The sequence below is a fragment of the Acomys russatus genome, chromosome 12, assembly GCF_903995435.1.
Source record: "Acomys russatus chromosome 12, mAcoRus1.1, whole genome shotgun sequence".
NCBI classification, from domain to species: domain Eukaryota; kingdom Metazoa; phylum Chordata; class Mammalia; order Rodentia; family Muridae; genus Acomys; species Acomys russatus.
The window spans coordinates 9,689,246-9,708,804 of record NC_067148.1 but is presented as its reverse complement, the minus strand read 5'-3'; the positions used below and the strand labels follow the sequence as shown (position 1 = coordinate 9,708,804).

General features: G+C 40.5%; 1 protein-coding gene across 1 annotated transcript in view; it reads left to right on the top strand.

The window, feature by feature from the left end:
• Positions 1 to 763: 763 nt before the first annotated feature.
• The window catches only part of Boll (boule homolog, RNA binding protein), a 93,534-nt gene continuing 74,738 nt past the window's right edge, over positions 764 to 19,559 (top strand). The window contains exons 1-4 of the mRNA XM_051153701.1: positions 764 to 784; positions 4,084 to 4,227; positions 6,405 to 6,496; positions 18,962 to 19,016. Of these exons, the coding sequence (XP_051009658.1) occupies positions 764 to 784; positions 4,084 to 4,227; positions 6,405 to 6,496; positions 18,962 to 19,016 (312 nt within the window). The remainder of the gene's footprint in view (positions 785 to 4,083; positions 4,228 to 6,404; positions 6,497 to 18,961; positions 19,017 to 19,559) is intronic.

The window sequence follows — 19,559 nt, the reverse complement described above, 5'->3', positions numbered from 1 at the left end:
TAGTATAGGGTAGTTGGCATGGTGGTTGAATCAGGGTCTCACTGTGTAGCCCTTAACTGTCTTGGACCTCACTATATAGACCAAGCTGACCCTGAACGCAGAAATCCTCCTGCCTCAGCCTCCCATGTGCTGGGATTAAATGCATTAGTCTGGCTTCCAGCCCCTCCTCTCAGGGGCACAGGACAGCTACCCTACCCTCTGGCCTGGGCTGCGCTGCCCCGCCCAACCCGGCAAGGTGTGAGTGACAGAGACAGCAGGTGCTGCGAGCCGAGCGGTGACTTCCTTCCTCGGCTTCTGCGTGCGGCTCCTGGAGGGGGAAGCGGAGTTTGCACGTGGAAACTGTCTTCCTGTCAGCCCTCGGAAGTCCGCGGCAGAGGGTTGAGGTCCGGCGACGGCGGCGTGCGGCTCGCAGCTGCTCGCCTCTCCTCTCGCTTCCGCGGCGCTCCGGCCCCGGGAGGCGAGCGCACCGCCCCGCCGCCGCCGCCGCCGCCGCTGCACGACCCCCGGCAGTGAGAGCCGTCTGTCCAGGTGCCCCGGCGCCACCCTGGGGGGGGAACTTGCGCACGGCGCCTCCCCCGCCCCCCTCAGTCCGCCTCGCCCAGCTCAGAGCCTGCGCCGCTGCAGCCGCAGCCGCCGCCGCCAGGGGGAGCGAGTCCCCGACGGGAGCCGCGCCGGCTCGCTTCCCGCCGCCGCGGTCGCGCCTTCCAACTGGAGCTTCGCAGCCGCCGCGCCTCCTGCCTCTCGGAAGAGTTGGAGGGGAAAGATGGAGACCGAGTCCCGGGCGGTGAGTGCTGGGGTCTGGGTCCTGCGCGGCCCGGCCTCGGTGGGGCTGGAAAGGTGTGCTTTGGAGACCGAACGAAACGCTCGCTGTTCGGTTGGGAAGGAGCGCGGTGCTTGGGGGCGGGGGGGGGGACCCTCCGCCGCGGCCCGTCGGGGGGTGTGAGAAGGTGGGGGTTGGGGGACGTCGGGGTGTCCGGGAGGGTGGGCAGCCCCCGGAAAACGGCCGTGGAGTGGACCGCGGGGCCCGGGGCCGGGATCCCCGCTCAGCCCTCCACGCTCAACACGCGGCAATTTTTCCCGCCCGGACTGCGGCGCCCTCGACGCTCGCCCGGGGCCACGAGTTGCCGGGCCATCGACGCTCCGCCCCGCGATAAGCCTGGGCTACGCGCGCCGCCTGCCTGCCCGCCCAGGGCGTCGAGCCTGAGTCGGGTTTGGGGCCTAGCGGGTTCCCCTCCGCCAAAGCCCTTCCCCCCCCCCAGGACCACCACCTCCCTCCCCACTTCCCCCAGCGTAGCCTGGTAGCCCTCCCCACTTCCCCAGCGTAGCCTGGTAACGTGCCGCCAAGCCCCGCCCCGTGCCCGGCCGGCAGCCAATCAGCATGCGTCAACGCCAGGCCTGAGACCCACCGTGCGTGGCGGGCAGCGCGTGGTAGGTGCCGTTGAGGGTTCCCGCCACCGCTGCTGGCGGGTCTGCCTGGCAAAATTTCTCGCTGGCTGGCCTTCTTTTCCCTCCCGCACTTTGGTGGGGAGGGGGGGGACCCTCGCGTCAGTGCCCCAGTTCACGATGACCCAAGAGAGCCTGAGGACGTGGTCAACCCGGCCATTTGCCCCATCGCCTCTGCCTGCTGGCCTCAGAGGGGAAGGAGCACCGAGGCGGTGACTGCGACGGTTAGCCCACCTCTTCCTGTTGTCTTTGCAAAGATGGTCCATTTCGAGGTTAAGCCACCTAGAGAAGGGGGCACCGGGGCCCGCATTACTTTTTGAAGAGTGTCGTAATAAACCCTTCCGAGGTCAAAGCTCGACAAGGAAGCGGAGGACGCATACCTCCATGCTTTCAAACGGTTGGCGACGATCAGAGGTTTCCTCGGTTGTCAGAAATCACCGATAATCTCAAAGGAACTTAGATGTTAGCTGTATCTGAGCCCTGTTGCCCCTAACAATAAAATGTGGTCTAGAATATTATAGCAAGTCTCCAGAGCAATGATCTATTTGTTCATATGTTCAACAAATACACATTGAACTCTCACTATGTAATATTTTTTACATGACGCAGTGATTTTTAAAAAAAATAGACAAACTTCCTGTCGTCGTGAATATTACTGCACAGTGCAAAGTGACAGGCAAATATGTATAAGAAAGAGGTAAATAATAATTTTTAAGGCTCCTGTTATATCCACAACATGAGCCTTTAAAACTGGGAGTGAAGCGAATTGATTGCTTTAAAAAAAAATCAGTATTATTTTTTTCTTTTTATCAGTGAGTAGCCTGAGTTCTATCCACTTGGGACTGATTTCATCCACCGAACTCCTTTGCTTTTAAAGAATTTTGTGAAGACTTTTATTGTTTAACAAATTCTATACAATGTTTAGCTTAAAGTTGGTAGGGTTTTTTCTGACAATACAGTATTTTCTAGAATTTTATTGGTGCTATTTTCAATTAGAGGTTTCCTTTATTGAAATAGAAATAATAATTACTATTAATTCTATTAGTATTACATACTATTAATCTATTTCTTCCCATTAATATTCCATATATTGTGTTTATCTGTACTATGACATAATATTCACAAGAACAGGAAATTTGGCTTTTTTTAATCACAAGGACTTCTAAGAGTGGTTTTGTTGGCCAACAAAATGGAGAAGAACTGCTCTACTATATACACTGAAACTTGGGTGTAATGCTTGTCAACCAACATTGAACTTTAGTATTTTGTAATTACTTAGTATGTTAGACTGTCTCAGAAGTCTGTTTAATCTTCCCAGAAGGAAAATTAATAATAACGTTTTTTAATGTGTTTCTTTAGGTTTTTTTTTTTTTTTTTTTTTTTTTGTCTGTTTTACGTTACAAGTCCATTTGCTTGCCAGTGTGCAAAGGGTTAGACCCTGACCCTGGTCTATAATGCTTTCCACTTTAGAAGTATGAGCATAGTAGATCGATACCAACCTCAATTCTTTTTTGGTTTTTCAAGACAGGGTTTCTCTGTAGCCTTGGCTGTCCTGGAACTTACTCTATAGACCAGGCTGACCTTGAACTCAGGGATGGGTTTTCCTCAACCTCCCCAGTGCTGGGATCAAAGGCATGTGCCATCACTACCCAGCCTGAGCTCAGTTTTTTTGGTATGGCCAGACCAGGCTGGCCTTGAAGTCACAACCTGCTTCTGCCTCTCAAGTGGAGGGAGTTGAACCATGTGCCACTTCACCCAGCTAGGTATGAAATTTTCTTAAAGACCAACTAATTTTCAAATAGGTATATACATGTACATGAAACTTTAACACTCAGGCTAAAATTATCCCAGTTTATTAATTTGTCAATGCTCTTTAGCCAAAGACTACAAGAAACAAGGTAATTGAGTTGTCTGTGAAGTCATTGGAACTAGGAAGAAAGTATCCCATGGGGCCTCTCAGGTGTTGAGAGCTTGATTTATACAATATAGGCTTGAGACTTAGGATTTCAGAGACAAGGGCTTTACCTGGAATAGATTTTGTGAAGAAATAGGACTATTTCTATGATTATGTTAATATTTTAAAGTAAGATTGATAAAGAGGAGCACTTGCTCAGATTATCCAGGATAAAGCAGTGTTCGGTAAATCTCATGGTTTGGACAGTGCCTTTCTTATCGGTATTCAGACATGATTAAAGAATGATTCTTTGAATCTTGGTCTGTCATGATTGCAGTGACCTTGCCTGCTGCTGCTGTGCTGTCAATAAGAGAACACCACTGCCTGTGATGCCAACTTCCAACACCTGGACAAGATGGCTGGTGCAGAGCATCTCCATCCATCTGGGTCTTCTTTTATCCCTGACTTCTATATGAATTTAGTGTTCTTCCTTAACAAATAGCACACCTCATAATTACCCTGGGTGTGTGTGAGTAGCATGATTAATAGCAAGCACTTCTCTAGAGTGAAATACTTTATTTCATTTTTTATTTCCCCCAAAAGCTATGAACTCTAATTATAATCTTCATAATTTTGGAATAAATGTCAAGTCTAAGATATGACATTTTGCCTAAATGATCATTTTGGTAGTTGTGCATTAAAATTCATGCCCAATGCTGAAAGTTTAAAATGACTTTATTTTACAGCAAACAACAAACCAGACGCAAACAGATTCATTATCTCCATCCCCTAATCCTGTGTCACCTGTGCCTTTGAATAACCCAACAAGTGCCCCAAGATATGGAACAGTGATCCCTAATCGCATCTTTGTAGGAGGAATTGACTTTAAGGTATCTATCTGTGGATGCAGTGAGGTGGGAAAGAGTGCTTCCCTTTTCTTTACAGTAGAATTTTTCATTTTTCAGCAATTATTTCCTAATACAGCTATAAAAATTATATTTGGTTAATTACATATTGGTTAATAGGCTTCACATTATCTTAGTTTAAATACAAATAACCCTTTCAGCAATAATGTAGGTTAATTTATGTATGTATATTTGTTAGTCTCACATTCAAGGAAACTGACGTTCCTTTACTTCCTGTGTGCCCCTTGTTACTAGTGGAATTAGTCTAAAATCGACCTTTCCTTCCTTCTTTATTTTTAACTAATCTACTTATCTCACTCACTGATCTATACTCATTTGTCCACATACTTCAAGTATACTTTCTTATATGATGCTCCAATTGATTAGATAATTGAGAATTTCACTTTTCAAATGAAAAATCTAAAGATCCTATTCGTATAAAGCTCTGTTTCTATCCCACCCTTTATTCTTGCATTCCTAAGTAATGTTGTAGACTCCAATTTCTTACAAAGAGCTTTCTTTGATAGCATTTTTAATCTGATCATTTAAAATGCCTTGTGGTCCAAATAGAGAATCTGTACAGAAATGTGCTTAATCAGCTCATGATTAGCTGAAATGATTTGCAGCATTTCTATATAAGAGGTGGTAGTAGATACGTACAGAAAAGTATACATAGATATTTTTAATCAAATACCCTTACATGAGCTAAAGATTTAACTCAATGATAGAGGTTTGTTTAGCTTGTGGGCCCTAAATTCAATTTATGTGCGCGCGCGCACACACACACAGACACACACACACACACACACACGCACACACCCTCTCAAAGGGATTTATAAGAACATTTCTAAGTTCAGGTATTAGAAATTATAGGGAGAGATGCTTTTATACCAAAATGTGCTATTATGTGTGATTTTTGACACACACCTTATTTCCACATACTCTAACTGCAATTTCCATGAAATTACTTTTTCTTTTACTTAAGAAAAATGTTACATTTAATGTATTTGCCAAAATAATGATTCTTAAATATATGATTGTTTCCCTATAAAATGCTTTATAAAATACTTCCCTTTTGAAAGATTTTTCTGTACTATGGAAATATGGTTATTCCTGCTTAGAATTCATTCATATTAAACATTGTAATAAACTTTCTTTTGTTTTTCAAGACAGGGTTTCTCTGTGTGCCCTCAGCTGTCGTGGACTCACTTTGTATACCAGACTGGCCTTGAACTCACAGAGATCTGCCTGTCTCTGCCTCCCCTGTGGCTGGCCATCATAGTGAACTTTTATTAAATAAGTATTCAGTAAACTACATTTTCATGTAAGTCACTAAAGCACATCAAAGACAATATGAATCTTAGATGTCATTGTTTCTATGTAGCCATAGCATTAAGGTAAAGGAATTTTTTCCCTTAAGAAATATCTTTTTCAAAACCACAAATAATGGCCAGTGAGGAAATAATTTTCTATAGTATCATCTCAGACTCTTTAAACCTCTTAGTTTTTTGAAGCCTACAAACTATACCTCTTTCAAGTTCAATCACATTGACTTTCTCCTTACTATACACATCTCAAACATTATGGCTGTTACTCTAATTTTATTTTGTCATCATAATGTCTGTAGTTAACTAAAATGTATGTTGAGTACAGATAAAATATCTAATTTAAAATTTTATAGTCACTTTGTGACTTTTTATAGAAAGTACAAGTATTTGGGGAGCTATTATTTCTTTCCTAAGACCTTAGTCTTCCTAAAGAATATGTTGATTATTATAAAGTGACTGTATTAGGCTGTTGTGACCTAGTTTCAATGTTGTAACTGCTGCCATCCCCAAATAATAGTAATACAGGCTGCAGGGTTTAATATGTGTAATCCAAGTTAGCATTCTTAAAGTCACTAAAAGATTCTTTTACATGGTTAGCATTCTTTGCAGTTTTAGTTTAAAATAATTGGACATATATATATATATATATTAGCTACTTACTGTACATACAGCAAAGTGCATACATTTAAGTAACCATGATTTTTACCTATTTTATAATGATGAGAGGTACTTTTCAACTTGATTTTTATGTTTATGTCTCCACAACAGGCATCAGAGTTGTTTCATCTTTTATTGATTAAAATGTTTCTTAATGTTTTCTTTTTATGTCACTAGACAAATGAAAATGATTTAAGAAAATTTTTTTCCCAGTATGGGTCTGTAAAAGAAGTGAAGATTGTTAATGACAGAGCTGGAGTGTCCAAAGGGTTAGTATCATTGCACATAATATATAGAATAATAATTTGTGTTTTGTTGGGTTAGGGTTTGTATACTAAAATACTTTGTCTCCATTTTTAGTAGGGAATTCTATGCCCTCTTTTCTCATAAATTTGCATTATCTGTGCATGTGTCTGTGTTGGTGGCAGTAAAGAGGAACTCTATAATATTTCTTTATCTAAAAACTTACTTTTGCATGGACTGAGTAGCCATTTAGTATAATATGACAAAAAAAATGTTCAGGTGCGAATGTATAGTAGCTAAAGAAACAGGTACCTTTGGAATTAAATATGAATGTGATTTAAACTATAAGAGAGTTTATTTGAAAACTGCTAACCCCAAAGAAAATCTATGCTCTGTGGCTCTGAATCTAGTTAAGGAGCAAATGAGAAATGCCGCTCTAATGAGAATGATTGCTTGTCAGATCAAGAAGAATCACGATGGTTTGAAAGAGAATGGCTTCCATAGGCTCAGATATTTGAGTGCTTGGTCATCAGAGTGGCACTACTTGAAAGGGTTAGGAGAGTGGCCTTTGGGGTGGGATTTGGCTTTCAGAAGACCAAGCCAGGCCCAGTGTCTCTCTTTCCCTCTTGTCTGAGGATCCAGATGTAGAACTCTTGGCCTCTCTCCCAGCACCACATCCGCCTGCATGCCACCATCCCTCCCACCATGAGGACAGTGGGAAGCTGTAAACAAGCCCCAATTACATGCTTTCCTTTTTAAGAATTGCCATGGTCATGGTGTCTTTTCACAGCCATCGAACACTGGCTAAGACAGAAGTTGGTACCAGGGAGCAGGGTATTGCTGTTACAGGCCTGACCATGCTGCTTATTGGCAGAATGTGCACGTTGGGACTTTGGATTAGGAAGCCCTCAAATGCTTTAAGCGGGGCTTAATGGGTTATACTAGCAGAAACATAGACGACAGTGAACGCTTTCTGCCCTGGTCCAAAAATTTGCCTGAGGCTAAATGAAGAGTTTTGGACTATTAGTGTTGGCAGAGGAAATTTCAAGACAGCCTAGTATTGACTCTGCTGCATTGTTATCAGCAGTCACACTTACACAGATGTATAATGAAAAGGAGCAGGCTGAGCAAGGAAAAGTACAAAATGTGCAGTTTGCGGTGAAAAGAAGCACCAGGAAGGAATGGAGCCAAGTCCAGTGCTCAAGGAGATTTTAAAAATAGTTTTAAGAAACACCTGATGTTAAATGGAATAAAAGAAGTGGTGACCTCAGGGCAAGCTTTCAACTTGTGGAAAGGAACTAAAAAGCTGGTACAAATGTGTTTGAACAAAAGGGCCAAGTTCCAGTCTCAGCAAGCAGCAGAGCTTGGCAGCATCAGCCACATGGTTCTGGCTTTAGAGTCAAGAATACAAGAAAAGGGTTGTGGACTCTTCTTCTGTGGCTAAGAAAAGCTGTTAAGCCAGGCATATGCCAGAGGTGTCCCTGCATAGAGGCCCAGATAGGACACTGTGCGAAGCTGTGAAGGTGAAGCCTGGATTTCATTGGAGATGCCAGAGACATAGGATACCTGTTGAAGAAAGCTGGAGATGTGGTACGGAAGCAGCCAGGAGAGTGCATTACAGTCAGCAACGCCGAAAGGAGCTGGACGTCAGACATGGAGATGCAGAATTTGGAGTTTGCTATTTTAGGTCTTACTTTGGCCCAGTATTTCCTCACTATGCCCCCTCTAACCCCTCTTTAGAATGGTAGCATACACTCTGTGCCTTTAGATTCTTACTTTTCAGGGGTTACAGTTAAGAGATGGCCTTGAATCTCAAAAGAGACTTTGAACTTTGAACTTTTGAGTGGTGTTGAACCTGTGATAGACTATGGGGATTTTTGAAGTTAGACTAAATGCATTTTGCATTATAAGACTGTAAGCCTATGTGAGCCAGGGAATGGAATGTGGTGGTTTGGAAGAGACTGATGCCCCCATAGGCTTATACAGGGAGTGGTGCTAGTTGAAAGGATCAGGAGGTATGGCCTTTGTTAGAGAAAGCGTGTCACTGGGAGTAGGCTTTGGGCTCTCAAAAGTCCTAACCAGGTACAGTGTCTCTCTCTTTCTGCTGCCTGTGGATCCAGATGTAGAACTCTCAGCTATTTTTCCAGCACCATGCCTGCCTGCACACTGCCATCCTTCCCACCATAAGCAAGCCCCAATAAAACACTTTCCTTTTTCAAGAGTTGCCATGGTCATGGTGTCTCTTCATAGTAATAGAACAATGACTAAAACTAGAATTAACATTGAAATCAGTAAACTGTGCCCTGTAATGTATAGAGCTATTTCAGGATTTCTGTGTGTACAGATGCCAAAAATTTCAGAGGGTGGGTGGGTGGGTGGGGTAGTTTGCATACAACATTTACATAAGGAGATTTTTTTCAAAGTCAAAAATTAATACATAAGGCAATGGAGGTGAGTAAAGGTAAAATCATGCTTGTTTTCTTAAGTTAAAGAAAATATATTTAGAGGATTAATAGAAGGAACCAATAAGATGAAAAATAGAATTAATGAGAAATGACAGATGAATATGGCAGGGACTCGTGTGAAAGAGATAAGTGTTTTCACAGAGAGATTCTTTTTAGCAAAAAATTTCCTGAGACTGCCAAACAATATTAAAATGAGTTGAGATTATTGTATGTTTTTCATTTGGCAAAAAGAATTTACATTATTTTGATAATACTCACTTTTGTCATTGAAAAGCATGGAAAGTCAGGTGTAACCCAGCATCCTGGAGACTGAGGCAGGAGGCTTGCAAATTGTAGACCAGTCTGGGTTGTTGCCCTCTCCAACAGCAACACAAAGCTGGGGTTCTGGGGTCATCCCCGGTATCACAGAAAAGAAAGGGAGAGAAAGAAAGAACAAAACATCATATTAGACAACACAATGAATGAGAATTGGGATAATAAAATATTCTGTTCCAGAGAGTGTAAGAACATTAGCAATTATAAAAGAGTAATGGGACAGCTGAGTGTGTATGGCAACAGAATAGTGGTCCAGTAAGGAACAGTTACAGCTCAGGAGCCTCACAGCATCCTGTGCCAGCTCTTGAGTGGGGAAGAGCTATGCTAGCAATAGGAAAGTGCTGGGCTGAGTTCAGACAGCAAGAGTCTCCAACAGTGGATACTGTGATGGGCCAATCTTGTGTGGCGAGGAGACAGCCATATCTGAGGATAAATAGGGGGGACTAACAGCCCTGAATCTGTGGTTAGCACTCCAGCTCTTGAAGCCACATGATTTAGCTGCTGACAGGTGAGAGGATGTTCAAAACTGAAGCTTAGCCCTCAGCTTCTGCAGCCTCCTCTCTCCTAGAGGGTAATTAATGTTCAGTGCGATTTGAAAACACTGTGACTAATCCTTCAGTTTGCATTTAGTGCCCTGTCTTCCCTACTCCTCAAAATACTTTGCAACAGTATTTGGCTTAGACAGTAGCTATGCCAGGTTGTCCAAACTAAGGAATTTCTGGCGCGAGGAAGAATCTGCCTGGCCTACCAGTACAGTGTTAACTGTGGCCATAGAAGCTCCTGGTGCACAATAAAAGTGAAGATACCTAGAGCATGTTGACACTTGGCATTTGGCTAGTGGAGGCTCAGCACTAGCCTAACTCTTAGGAAGGGCAAGGACTCCGTTTTTAGCTTCACACTGCCCCTCACACATTAGGACCACAAAGAAACTACTCCAGCACATTGTCCTGCTGTTTTTATCTTGCATGGACATGTTTGGGGCTTTATATTTATCCTTTTTTTCTTTTTTACTGCAGTTTAGTATTTTTACTTTGTTTCCAAAAACTATGGTTTTCTCTTTTATTTTTCTCATTTATTTGCTTATACTTTTTTTTCTTTATTGTACAATCAGAATTATTTAAGCTCTTGTTTTTTTCTCCTAACTTCACAGCATATTTGTGCATTCTGTTTTCCTTTCTTTTAACCTTGCCTTTTCCTTCTCCCTTTCCCCAGCCTTCTAACATTTCAATAGTTTACTATTTTTACTTTTGGCCAAAGTTTTTAACTTAATAGCTTATACATTATTTTTGCCGTTTTCTGACCTGTGGTCACTAGTTGTATTTATTTAATATCCATCAATTTTAAGTATATTTCTCATCTGCCTTGGTTTAGAGTTCTAGTTATTTGTTTTCTCCTTAGTGAGTGTTAGTGGGGATTGAGCCATGAAGAGAATGCTACTTAAGAAGAAGGTTTCTTTAAGAAATAGAAGAGATATCCATACCAATAGGTGTATAAATGACAAGAAGCATGAAAAGGCAAAGGAGCACCCATAAGATCATAACTCCTTAATTACCAAATCTAAATAGAGTAAGTAAAATACTGAACAAAAAATTCAAAAGCCTTTCGTAAAATGACGGGTGACTTCAAATTGTATGCAAACAAGCAAATGAGTACCATAAGAAACATAATTCAAGGCATAAATAACAAAGTCAGAAGCAAATTTGAGGGCAGGCTCCCAAGGCAGTGGGAACAGACAAGGTGCTCTGTTTTGTCTTCTTCTCAACACTGATGAACACTGTCCCCACTGCACTACTAAATCAAAGATCAAGTCAAGAAGGGAACTGAGAAATACACTGCTTAACTCAGCACAGTTGTGCCAAGAATTTAGTCCAAAGAGTAAATAGTTCAAACTACTGGGGCAGGACATCCCCAAATCTGGTTAATAGTATAAGCTGAGATTGGTGGCCATACCTCTCTCAGCAGCACATCTCAGTGAGGAAAAGAGCTCAGAACTCATCTTCCAAAAATAAAATATGGCCAGTGTGATTTTTCAGACCTCAGTATACTCTTGTTGTACTTTTGTCTTTTTGTTGTTCTTGGGTTTGTTTTGTTTTCATTTCTTAGTCTTTGCTCTTGTAAAAAAAATGTTTTTTAATAGTCTTGTTTTAGTTTGTACTGTGTTTGGTTAGGCTATAGCATTGTTCTATATGCTGCTCCACCCATTTTACTATTTTGAACTCTTAATTAAATTAATTAAAATTTTATTTACTTATTTATCCACTTTGCATCCCCAGTCACAGCCCCCTCCCTTTTCTCCCCCAGTCCCACCCTCCCTCCTCCTTCCCCTATCTCCCCTCCACTGCTCCTCAGAAAAGGGGAGCACCCCATCAACCCACCTGAGTGCGTCAAGTCACATCAGGACTCAGTGCATCCTCTTTCTCCGTGGCCTGGCGAGGCAGCCGTGCCAGGGGGAGTGATTAAAAAGCAGGCAAGAGTCCGAGTTAGAGACAGTCTCTGCTCCCCTTACTAGAGGTCCCACATGAAGACTCAGCCGCCCATTGCTACATCCATATAGGGGACTTAGGTCCAGTCCATTCACAGTCCTTGGTTGGTGCTTCAGTCTCTGTAAGCAGTCCTGGACCCTGCTTAGTTGGCTCTGTTGGTCTTCTTGTGGAGTTCCTGTCCCCGCCCTTCTATCCTTCTCCTGCAATCTTCCACAAGTCTCCCTGAGCTCTGCCAGATGTTTGCCTGTGAGTCTCAGCATCTGTTTCTATCCGCTACTGAGTGGAGCCTCTCAGTGGACACCTATGCTAGTCTCTTGTCTGGAAGGATAGCAGAGTTCCCATGGGATGGGTCACAGGTTGGGCGAGGCATTGGTTAGGCAGGGCACGTTTTGGGTCAAAGTTTTGGTGGATAGGTTGGTGTTACCCATCCTCTACTACGAGTCCTGCTCTCGTTAGAGGATGTAGTCTTTATTCTCCCTGCTCCTAGGATTCTCAGCTGGAGTCACCCCTGTAGCCTCCCAGGAACCTACCCATTTTGTGCTTTGAATTCTTAATTCTTACATTCTTCTCGTTTCTCTCTTTCCCATGCCTACTCAGTTTTTACTTATTCATTGTAACCTTCCAAATTTTAAACTCTGAAAATTCCCCAACTTTCCCTTCCCAGATATTTTGTCTACCTCAGTTTTCTTCCACATTCTAATCCTGAGAGCTGTCCTTACCCAGCCAACAGTCATTCTACTCCTAATCTTACTAACTCATATTCTGGTTGTACCATCCCAGTCTCTTGGTCCTCCAATAGTTAATTGAAGTTGTATTTGACTAGCTAGTGTCATGTTTGTGTTGTGGACCTCCCCAGCATTTATGGTTGCTTCTGCAGTTGGTACTGTACTCCAAGAGAAGTAATAATAAAGAGGTTGTGCCAAGTGTCCTGAGTACATGGGCTGAGGTTTTACCTCCTGAACTGTGCACCTCAACTCTATCAAATCTACTCACATTTAAATATTACAAATAATCAAACTTAAAGGGTACAGCTCATAAAAACTCTAGTCAACAAAATGCATACGTCTTAATATGATAATTAAAAAACGTGAAAAATCACACAGTACCACACACCCCAACAATGCCAGCTGCATCATAATGGTGAAGTTCAAGACAAGGACTGATAGAAACAACACAGTATGAAATAAACTCTGGATTTAAGTAGAATATAAATAAACATCTGGCTGGAATAGGAAAGTTAATATGGAATATGAGAGAAGAATTTACAAAAAATAGTGAAAATAGGAAAAACTCAATAAAGTCAAATAAAAATAACTCTGTAGGAAGCTTCACCAATAGAATGGATCAAATGAAGCCCAAGAGAGATGAGCTAGAATTCAACAAAGAACATGACTAGGACATGTGAGTTCTATGAAACTAAACTTAACATTTTACAAAGGGTCAAGATAGAAGAACTCCAGGATAGGGGCATAAAAATTTTTTGATAGAGTCAAAGCAGAAAACTTCCCAAATCTAGAGAAATAGATAAGCATCTGTCTTACTTTATTTTCCTATAACTGTGAGAACATATCGTGAAAAGAGCAACTTAGTGGGGCAAAATGTTTGTTTTGGCTCACAATTCAAGGGTACAGCCCATCATAGTGGGGAAGTCAAGGTGGTGGGAACTTAAAGCAGGTAGCCACATCAGCAAGGAGAAAGCAGTGAATGCCCACAGGGTATGGCCGAGTCTTCCCACCTCAATTAATCTAATCCAGATAGTTATCCTCAGGCATGACCAAAGGATGTCGTACCCAAGCTGATTCCTTTCAGGTGCATACAGAGGCTTCTCCCTAAAGTGAGTCTAGATTCTGTCAAGTCGATAATTAACACTATCTGTACTCAAGACGTGTGTCAAAAGACAGAACAGACAAGAACAGAAAAGTTCTCCATATCATGTTACAAATAAAATGATAGGCAGAGAGTGAAGAAAAAATATTGGAAGTCACTAGAGGAAACACTCAAGTCAGATATAAAGGCAAACCTGTCGGCAATGATGTCTCTGCAACAGCCTTTAAAGCCAGGAGAATATGGAATGATGCACTTCAAGCATTGAAAAGTTAATAATTATTAAGACATACCACTGTATGTCTCCTTTCTGTGATTAAAAAAAAAAGCAGAAGGAATTTATGACCACTTAATCAGCACTACAGAAGAAACTTAATATTTTAGAAGGAAGTAGAAAATAAACATACGACACTACAGGAAAGAATAAACCACACTAGAAGAATAGTTAAGGAATAGGAAGAAGACCAAACACTAAGAAGAATTAATACACCTTTCAGTGATGACTTTGAAAATTGGTGGACTAAACTCTACAGTCAAAAGACAGAACAGTGGATTGGATTAAAAAACAGAATCTAAACTGGGCCGTGGTGATGCACAGCTTTAATCCCAGCATTTGGGAGGCAGAGGCAGATGGATCTCTGTGAGTTCAAGGTCAGTCTACAAAGCGAGTCCTGAACAGTCAAGGCTACACAGAGAAACCCTGTCTCGAAAAAAAAAAAAAGACTCTATAAGAATCCATTACCTACAAGACGAACCCCATCATCTAAGACAAGTGTAATCTAAGGGTGAGAAAATATTCAAGCAAATGGAACTAGAAGGCAAACAGAATTGCTGATCTGTAGCCGAAAAAAAGACTTAAGAACAAAATTAGAAGAGATAGCAAATGTTGGTACTGATTAGGGAAAGAATTCATCAAAAGAAGATGTTCTAAACATATATGCGCCAAACACTGACGCACTTAATTTCATAAAACAGGAACTGCTTATGTACAAAGACACAGACTAACTTTAAACAATAACAATAGGTCATTTCGGAACTCTAGTCTCACTAATACATCATTCTAAGAGAAAACAGGAACAGAGAGGAGTTAAATCACATCACAGATCAAATTTACCTAGCAGACATCTGCATACGATTACACTGAAGAATACGCTTTCTTCCAATTGGCCCGTGAAAATTTCTCTAAAATACATCATTTAATAGGACACAAAGCAAGGCTTATCAAATATAGAAAAACTGATTTTTGTATTCTGAGTAGAGTGGTATAAAGATATAAATTGTTTCAGAGAAACTTTAGATAATGCATGAACTCATGGAGTTTTATAGAATAATGCTTGTATTGTCAAAAAATTAAGGAAATTAATAAATTTCTAGAATTTAATAAAAGTAAAATCATGACATACACAAACCTATGAAATATAATTGAGGGCATAAAAAAGGAAATTCACAGCTGAATATAGGAACATTCAAGTAAATAATATACCTGTAGTCATGGAAACAAATAAGAACAAACCAAAAAAAAAAAAAAAAAGTCAGTAGAAGCAAAGAATCAAGATCAGGAGAGAAATTAATAAAGTGGAAGTGGGAAAAGAACCAATGTAACAGTATTTTGGAAAGATCAACAAGATTTATAAGCTCTTAGCCAAGCTAACAAAAAGAGAAGACCGAAATTGACAAAATTAGATTAATGCAAGAGATTGCAACAGATATCAATGAAATTCAAAAACATTGAGGACATTTTTAAGACTTATATTCCACCAAATTGGAAAAGTGAAAGAAATAATGAATTTGTAGACAACAAAGCAGATACTATTTTTAAAAAACTGTATAATAGCAACAGTAAGACACAAAACAACAGCAAAAACCCTAAACTGGTCTATAAGAAACAATGAGTAGCATGGAAGAATGGGGAAATAGTAGGACCCACAGGGTCCTGGAAACCTACAAGAAGAACTTTATGACAGGCAGATCTGGGTCCTGGGGTCCTCCTCAAACTAAGGCACCAGCCAAGGAGAATATAGGCAGTAAGCTTCGAACCCCTACCAAGACCTAGCTGACGAACATGATATTCTCCACCGTTGAGTGGAGAGTGAGATCTGACTCTCACACGAACTCCGGTGCCCCTTTTCTGACCATGTCCCCCAGATGGGGAGACCTGGCGGCACTCAGAGGAAGGATAGCAAGTTACCAAGAAGAGACTCGATATTCTAAGAGCATATATAGGGGGAGGAGGTCTCCCTCAATCACAGACATAGGGGAGGGGAGAAGGGGGAAGTGGGAGGGAGGGAAGAATGGGAGGAAACAGGGGAAGGGCTAACAATCGAGATGTAATATGAATAAATTAATAAAATTTTAAAAAAATAAAAAAGAAACAATGAGAACAGGGCTGGAGAGACGGCGCGGTGAGAGCGTGTGCTGCTGTCCTGGAGCAGCTCCTAGGCCCACATCTGGGGGCTCACAGTCGCCTGTAACCCCAGCTCTAAGGGATCTGACACCTGCTTTCTGTAGGCACCAGGCTCAGAGATATATGCAGGCAAAACGCTCATACACAAAAATAAACATAACTTTCAAACATTTTTAACAAAATAAACTAGTAGTACTAGACAGTAGAAAAACTTCCTATGCTCATAGATTGGAAGAATTAATGTGGGAAATGGCTTATTCCACCATCAGCAATCTACAAATTCAATGCAAATGCCATCAAAGTTCCAACACCATTTTTTCATAGAAATAGCAAAAAGACTTAAAATTCATATAGAAACACAGAAGACCCCAGATAGCTAAAGCACTCCTGAGCAAAAACAGTGCTTGAGGTGCCATTCTACCCATCTTCAAGTTGTACTACAAAGGTATGGTTGAGAAAATAGCATGAAAGTATCGTAAAAACAGACGCATAGCTCAGTGGAACAGAACAGAGGATCCAGATAGAAACCCCTATAGCCCAGCCACCTGGGGTTTTTTTGCAAAGACAAAATTTTGCATTGTTGAAAATCAGCCTCAGCAACAAATGTTACTAGATAGCTACATATGAAATAATGAAACTAGATCCCTATCCCGTCCTTCAGATTGGAGATGGAGCTCAGTAGTTAAGGGCACGGCTGCTCTGACAGGAGAGTCAGATTCTATTTCTAGTACCCGCATGCTAGCTTAGAATCATCTGCAGCTCTACTTCCAAAGGAGTCCTTGGACACCGTGCACATGGGGTGCACATTCAAAGCTTCATGTGCATAAAAAAAATGCAGTCCCAAGTGATAAAAACATCTTAATAATGTAAGACCTGGAACTAATACTAATGAAAGGAAATATTTCAACATACTGGCATAGGCAAGCATTTTCTGAATAAGGACTCCAGTCACTCAGGAAATAATGCCAACATTAGGAACTGGATTTCATTACATTCAAAAGCTTCTGCACAGCAAAGGAAACAATCAAATAAAGAAGTAGCATGTAGAATAAGAGAAAATCTTTGCTAACTATACATCAGACAGGATTATTATCTAGAATATACAAAAATTTAAACACCCACAACAAAGCAATCTAAAAAATGAGATAATGAAATGAGAAAACTGTTCAAAATACAAATTACAGTTGTCCAATAAATGTATAGGAAAATATTTAACTTCATGCCATTAGAAAAATACAAATAAAAACTACATTGAGATTCCATCTTTTCCAGTCAGAGTGGCAGTCGCCAATAAAGCAAACACTGACAGTGGTGCAGAAAGGAGGCGTCTTCATGTACAGCTGGTGGCAGTGTAAAATGTTCAGCCATTGTGGAGGAGTTCCGCAAAAGAAATAAAAATGAACCTAGGATATAACACAGCTACACAACTCCTCAGTATTCACACAAAAGACTCCAAGTCAACACATCACAGAGATAGCACTGTTTATTGCAACATTATTCACATTACTAAGTTATGGACCCAACATAGGTAGCCATCAACAGAAGTATGGGTAAAGAAAATGTGGTTTATGGACACAGCCATAAAGAAGAATGAAGCCATGTTATTTGTAAGAGCATGGGTGCAACTGGAGATACAGTAAGCAGAGTAAAGCCTTAAGACAGATATGCTTTCTTTCCAATGTGGGCCCTAGACTTTATAGATAAATAGAATAAAACCCTGGTACAAGCACAAAAGCAGACACAAAGGAATAGACCTAGAAATAAGCCTACACAGCCACAGCCACAGCCACGTGATTTTTCAAGAAAAGTTCCAACACCAGAGAAAAGACAAATTTAGTGCAAAAATAAGTTTTATTGTTTGGACAAACAAAAAATGTCTTTCTGTAAAAAATATAAATAAAAGTTACTTTGGTGTTAGAGATTTAGCCTGGTAGTAGACCACTTGCTAAGAATGAATGAGGACCTTTCTTCCCCAACACCAAAATAAACAAGCATTAAACAATAAGGAAAAGTATGGTACAGTATAAGCTACAAGATAATAATTATGACACTTGCATTATTAACAGGAGTCTTGGTGTCTAAACAGGACTCACACTTGGTAGCCATGTATTTTATTTTGTTTTCCCCATAATTTAGCTTTTGGGACATGACATATGTCATACATATATCTTTTTCTTTTCCTTTTTTTAAAAACCCTTTGAAAATAGTCTGGTTATGTATCCCAGTCTGTGCTGGAACTAACAATTCTTTTCCCTATGCTCCCTGATTGCTGGAGTTATTTGCATGTAAAAATCAAATTAAAAACTTTTTTTTTAGAAAACTGGGTTGTATTTTTATTGCTGTTGCTTGGGAAATATACTAATACTTGCATTATTGGTTCATGTGTAGCAATGATAACTAAGTGATGGATTTGTAAGACCTATATAAGAAAGTGTATATTGAAATATTTTATTGTTGATGTGGTTTTTTTTCTATTTTGATTCCTCTAAAGGAAACTTTTGTTATTTTAATAAGTGTTTGTTTGTTTGGGTTTGATTTGTTTGTTTTGTTTTTCAAGGAAACTACAGAGCTATAGATGTCATGAGTGGTAAAGCACGTGCCTTGTATGCCAAGGCCCTGGGTTTCATCCACAACCTGAGGAAAGGGAAAGAAAGGGAAGGAAACCAAAGATGATTGCTCTGGTCTGAAATCTATTGTATCTCTGTCTTTAAAGCAGAACATGAATCTTTCAGGCGTTTGCAACTCAATGCTAAAACTGTTTGAAGATTCTTGAGTTCTTTAGTTTCCTTCACTTTGAAAAGCAAGGACTACAATATTGATGTATGCTGGTGCAGCACACAGAAAGGCTTACTTCTACAGTAGCCAATTCTTAAAAAGTAAGAGTGTTAATGCAAGTGCATGCATATAGTTTAGTGGTTTAAAAAGAAAACTTCCAGGCCCTAGGCTGCAAAATAAAATTTAATGTTCTAAGAAAATGATAATTTTAATGCATTTATTTAGGTATGGTTTCATCACTTTTGAAACTCAAGAAGATGCACAAAAAATCTTGCAAGAGGTAAGTTCTTTCAGTGTGTTTAACTTCTTGTCCAGCTTCTTTCTTTGCAACTAATCCTTTAGAGTAGTGTAATGATATGGCACAATACAGTGGTCTGTTTATGTGTGTGTGTGCACATACTTGTGTGACATATGTGTGTGTGCACATACTTGTGTGACATATGTGTGTGTGCACATACTTGTGTGACATATGTGTGTGTGCACATACTTGTGTGACATATGTGTGTTCACATGTATTTTAAAATTGCATTGCCCTCTAAGAAACATTCTGAAGAACAATACATTCCAAGCCATTGCATGAGGATAATTGTTAAGATAGAGTGTTTTGATTTATTTTTTTAAATTAGTAATTTAAGACTGTGTCTGTGATGCAGTTTTTTTAATTTCTTAGAAACACTACAAATGTAGATTACTAGAATAAGATTACCTGAGATTATTTTCTCATATGAAAACTTACATAAACCAAGTACGTTCATTTAAAAATAATGTCTATAGCCTGTAGTTCATTTTGATACCTTTTAACTTATGGCAGGCATAACATTTA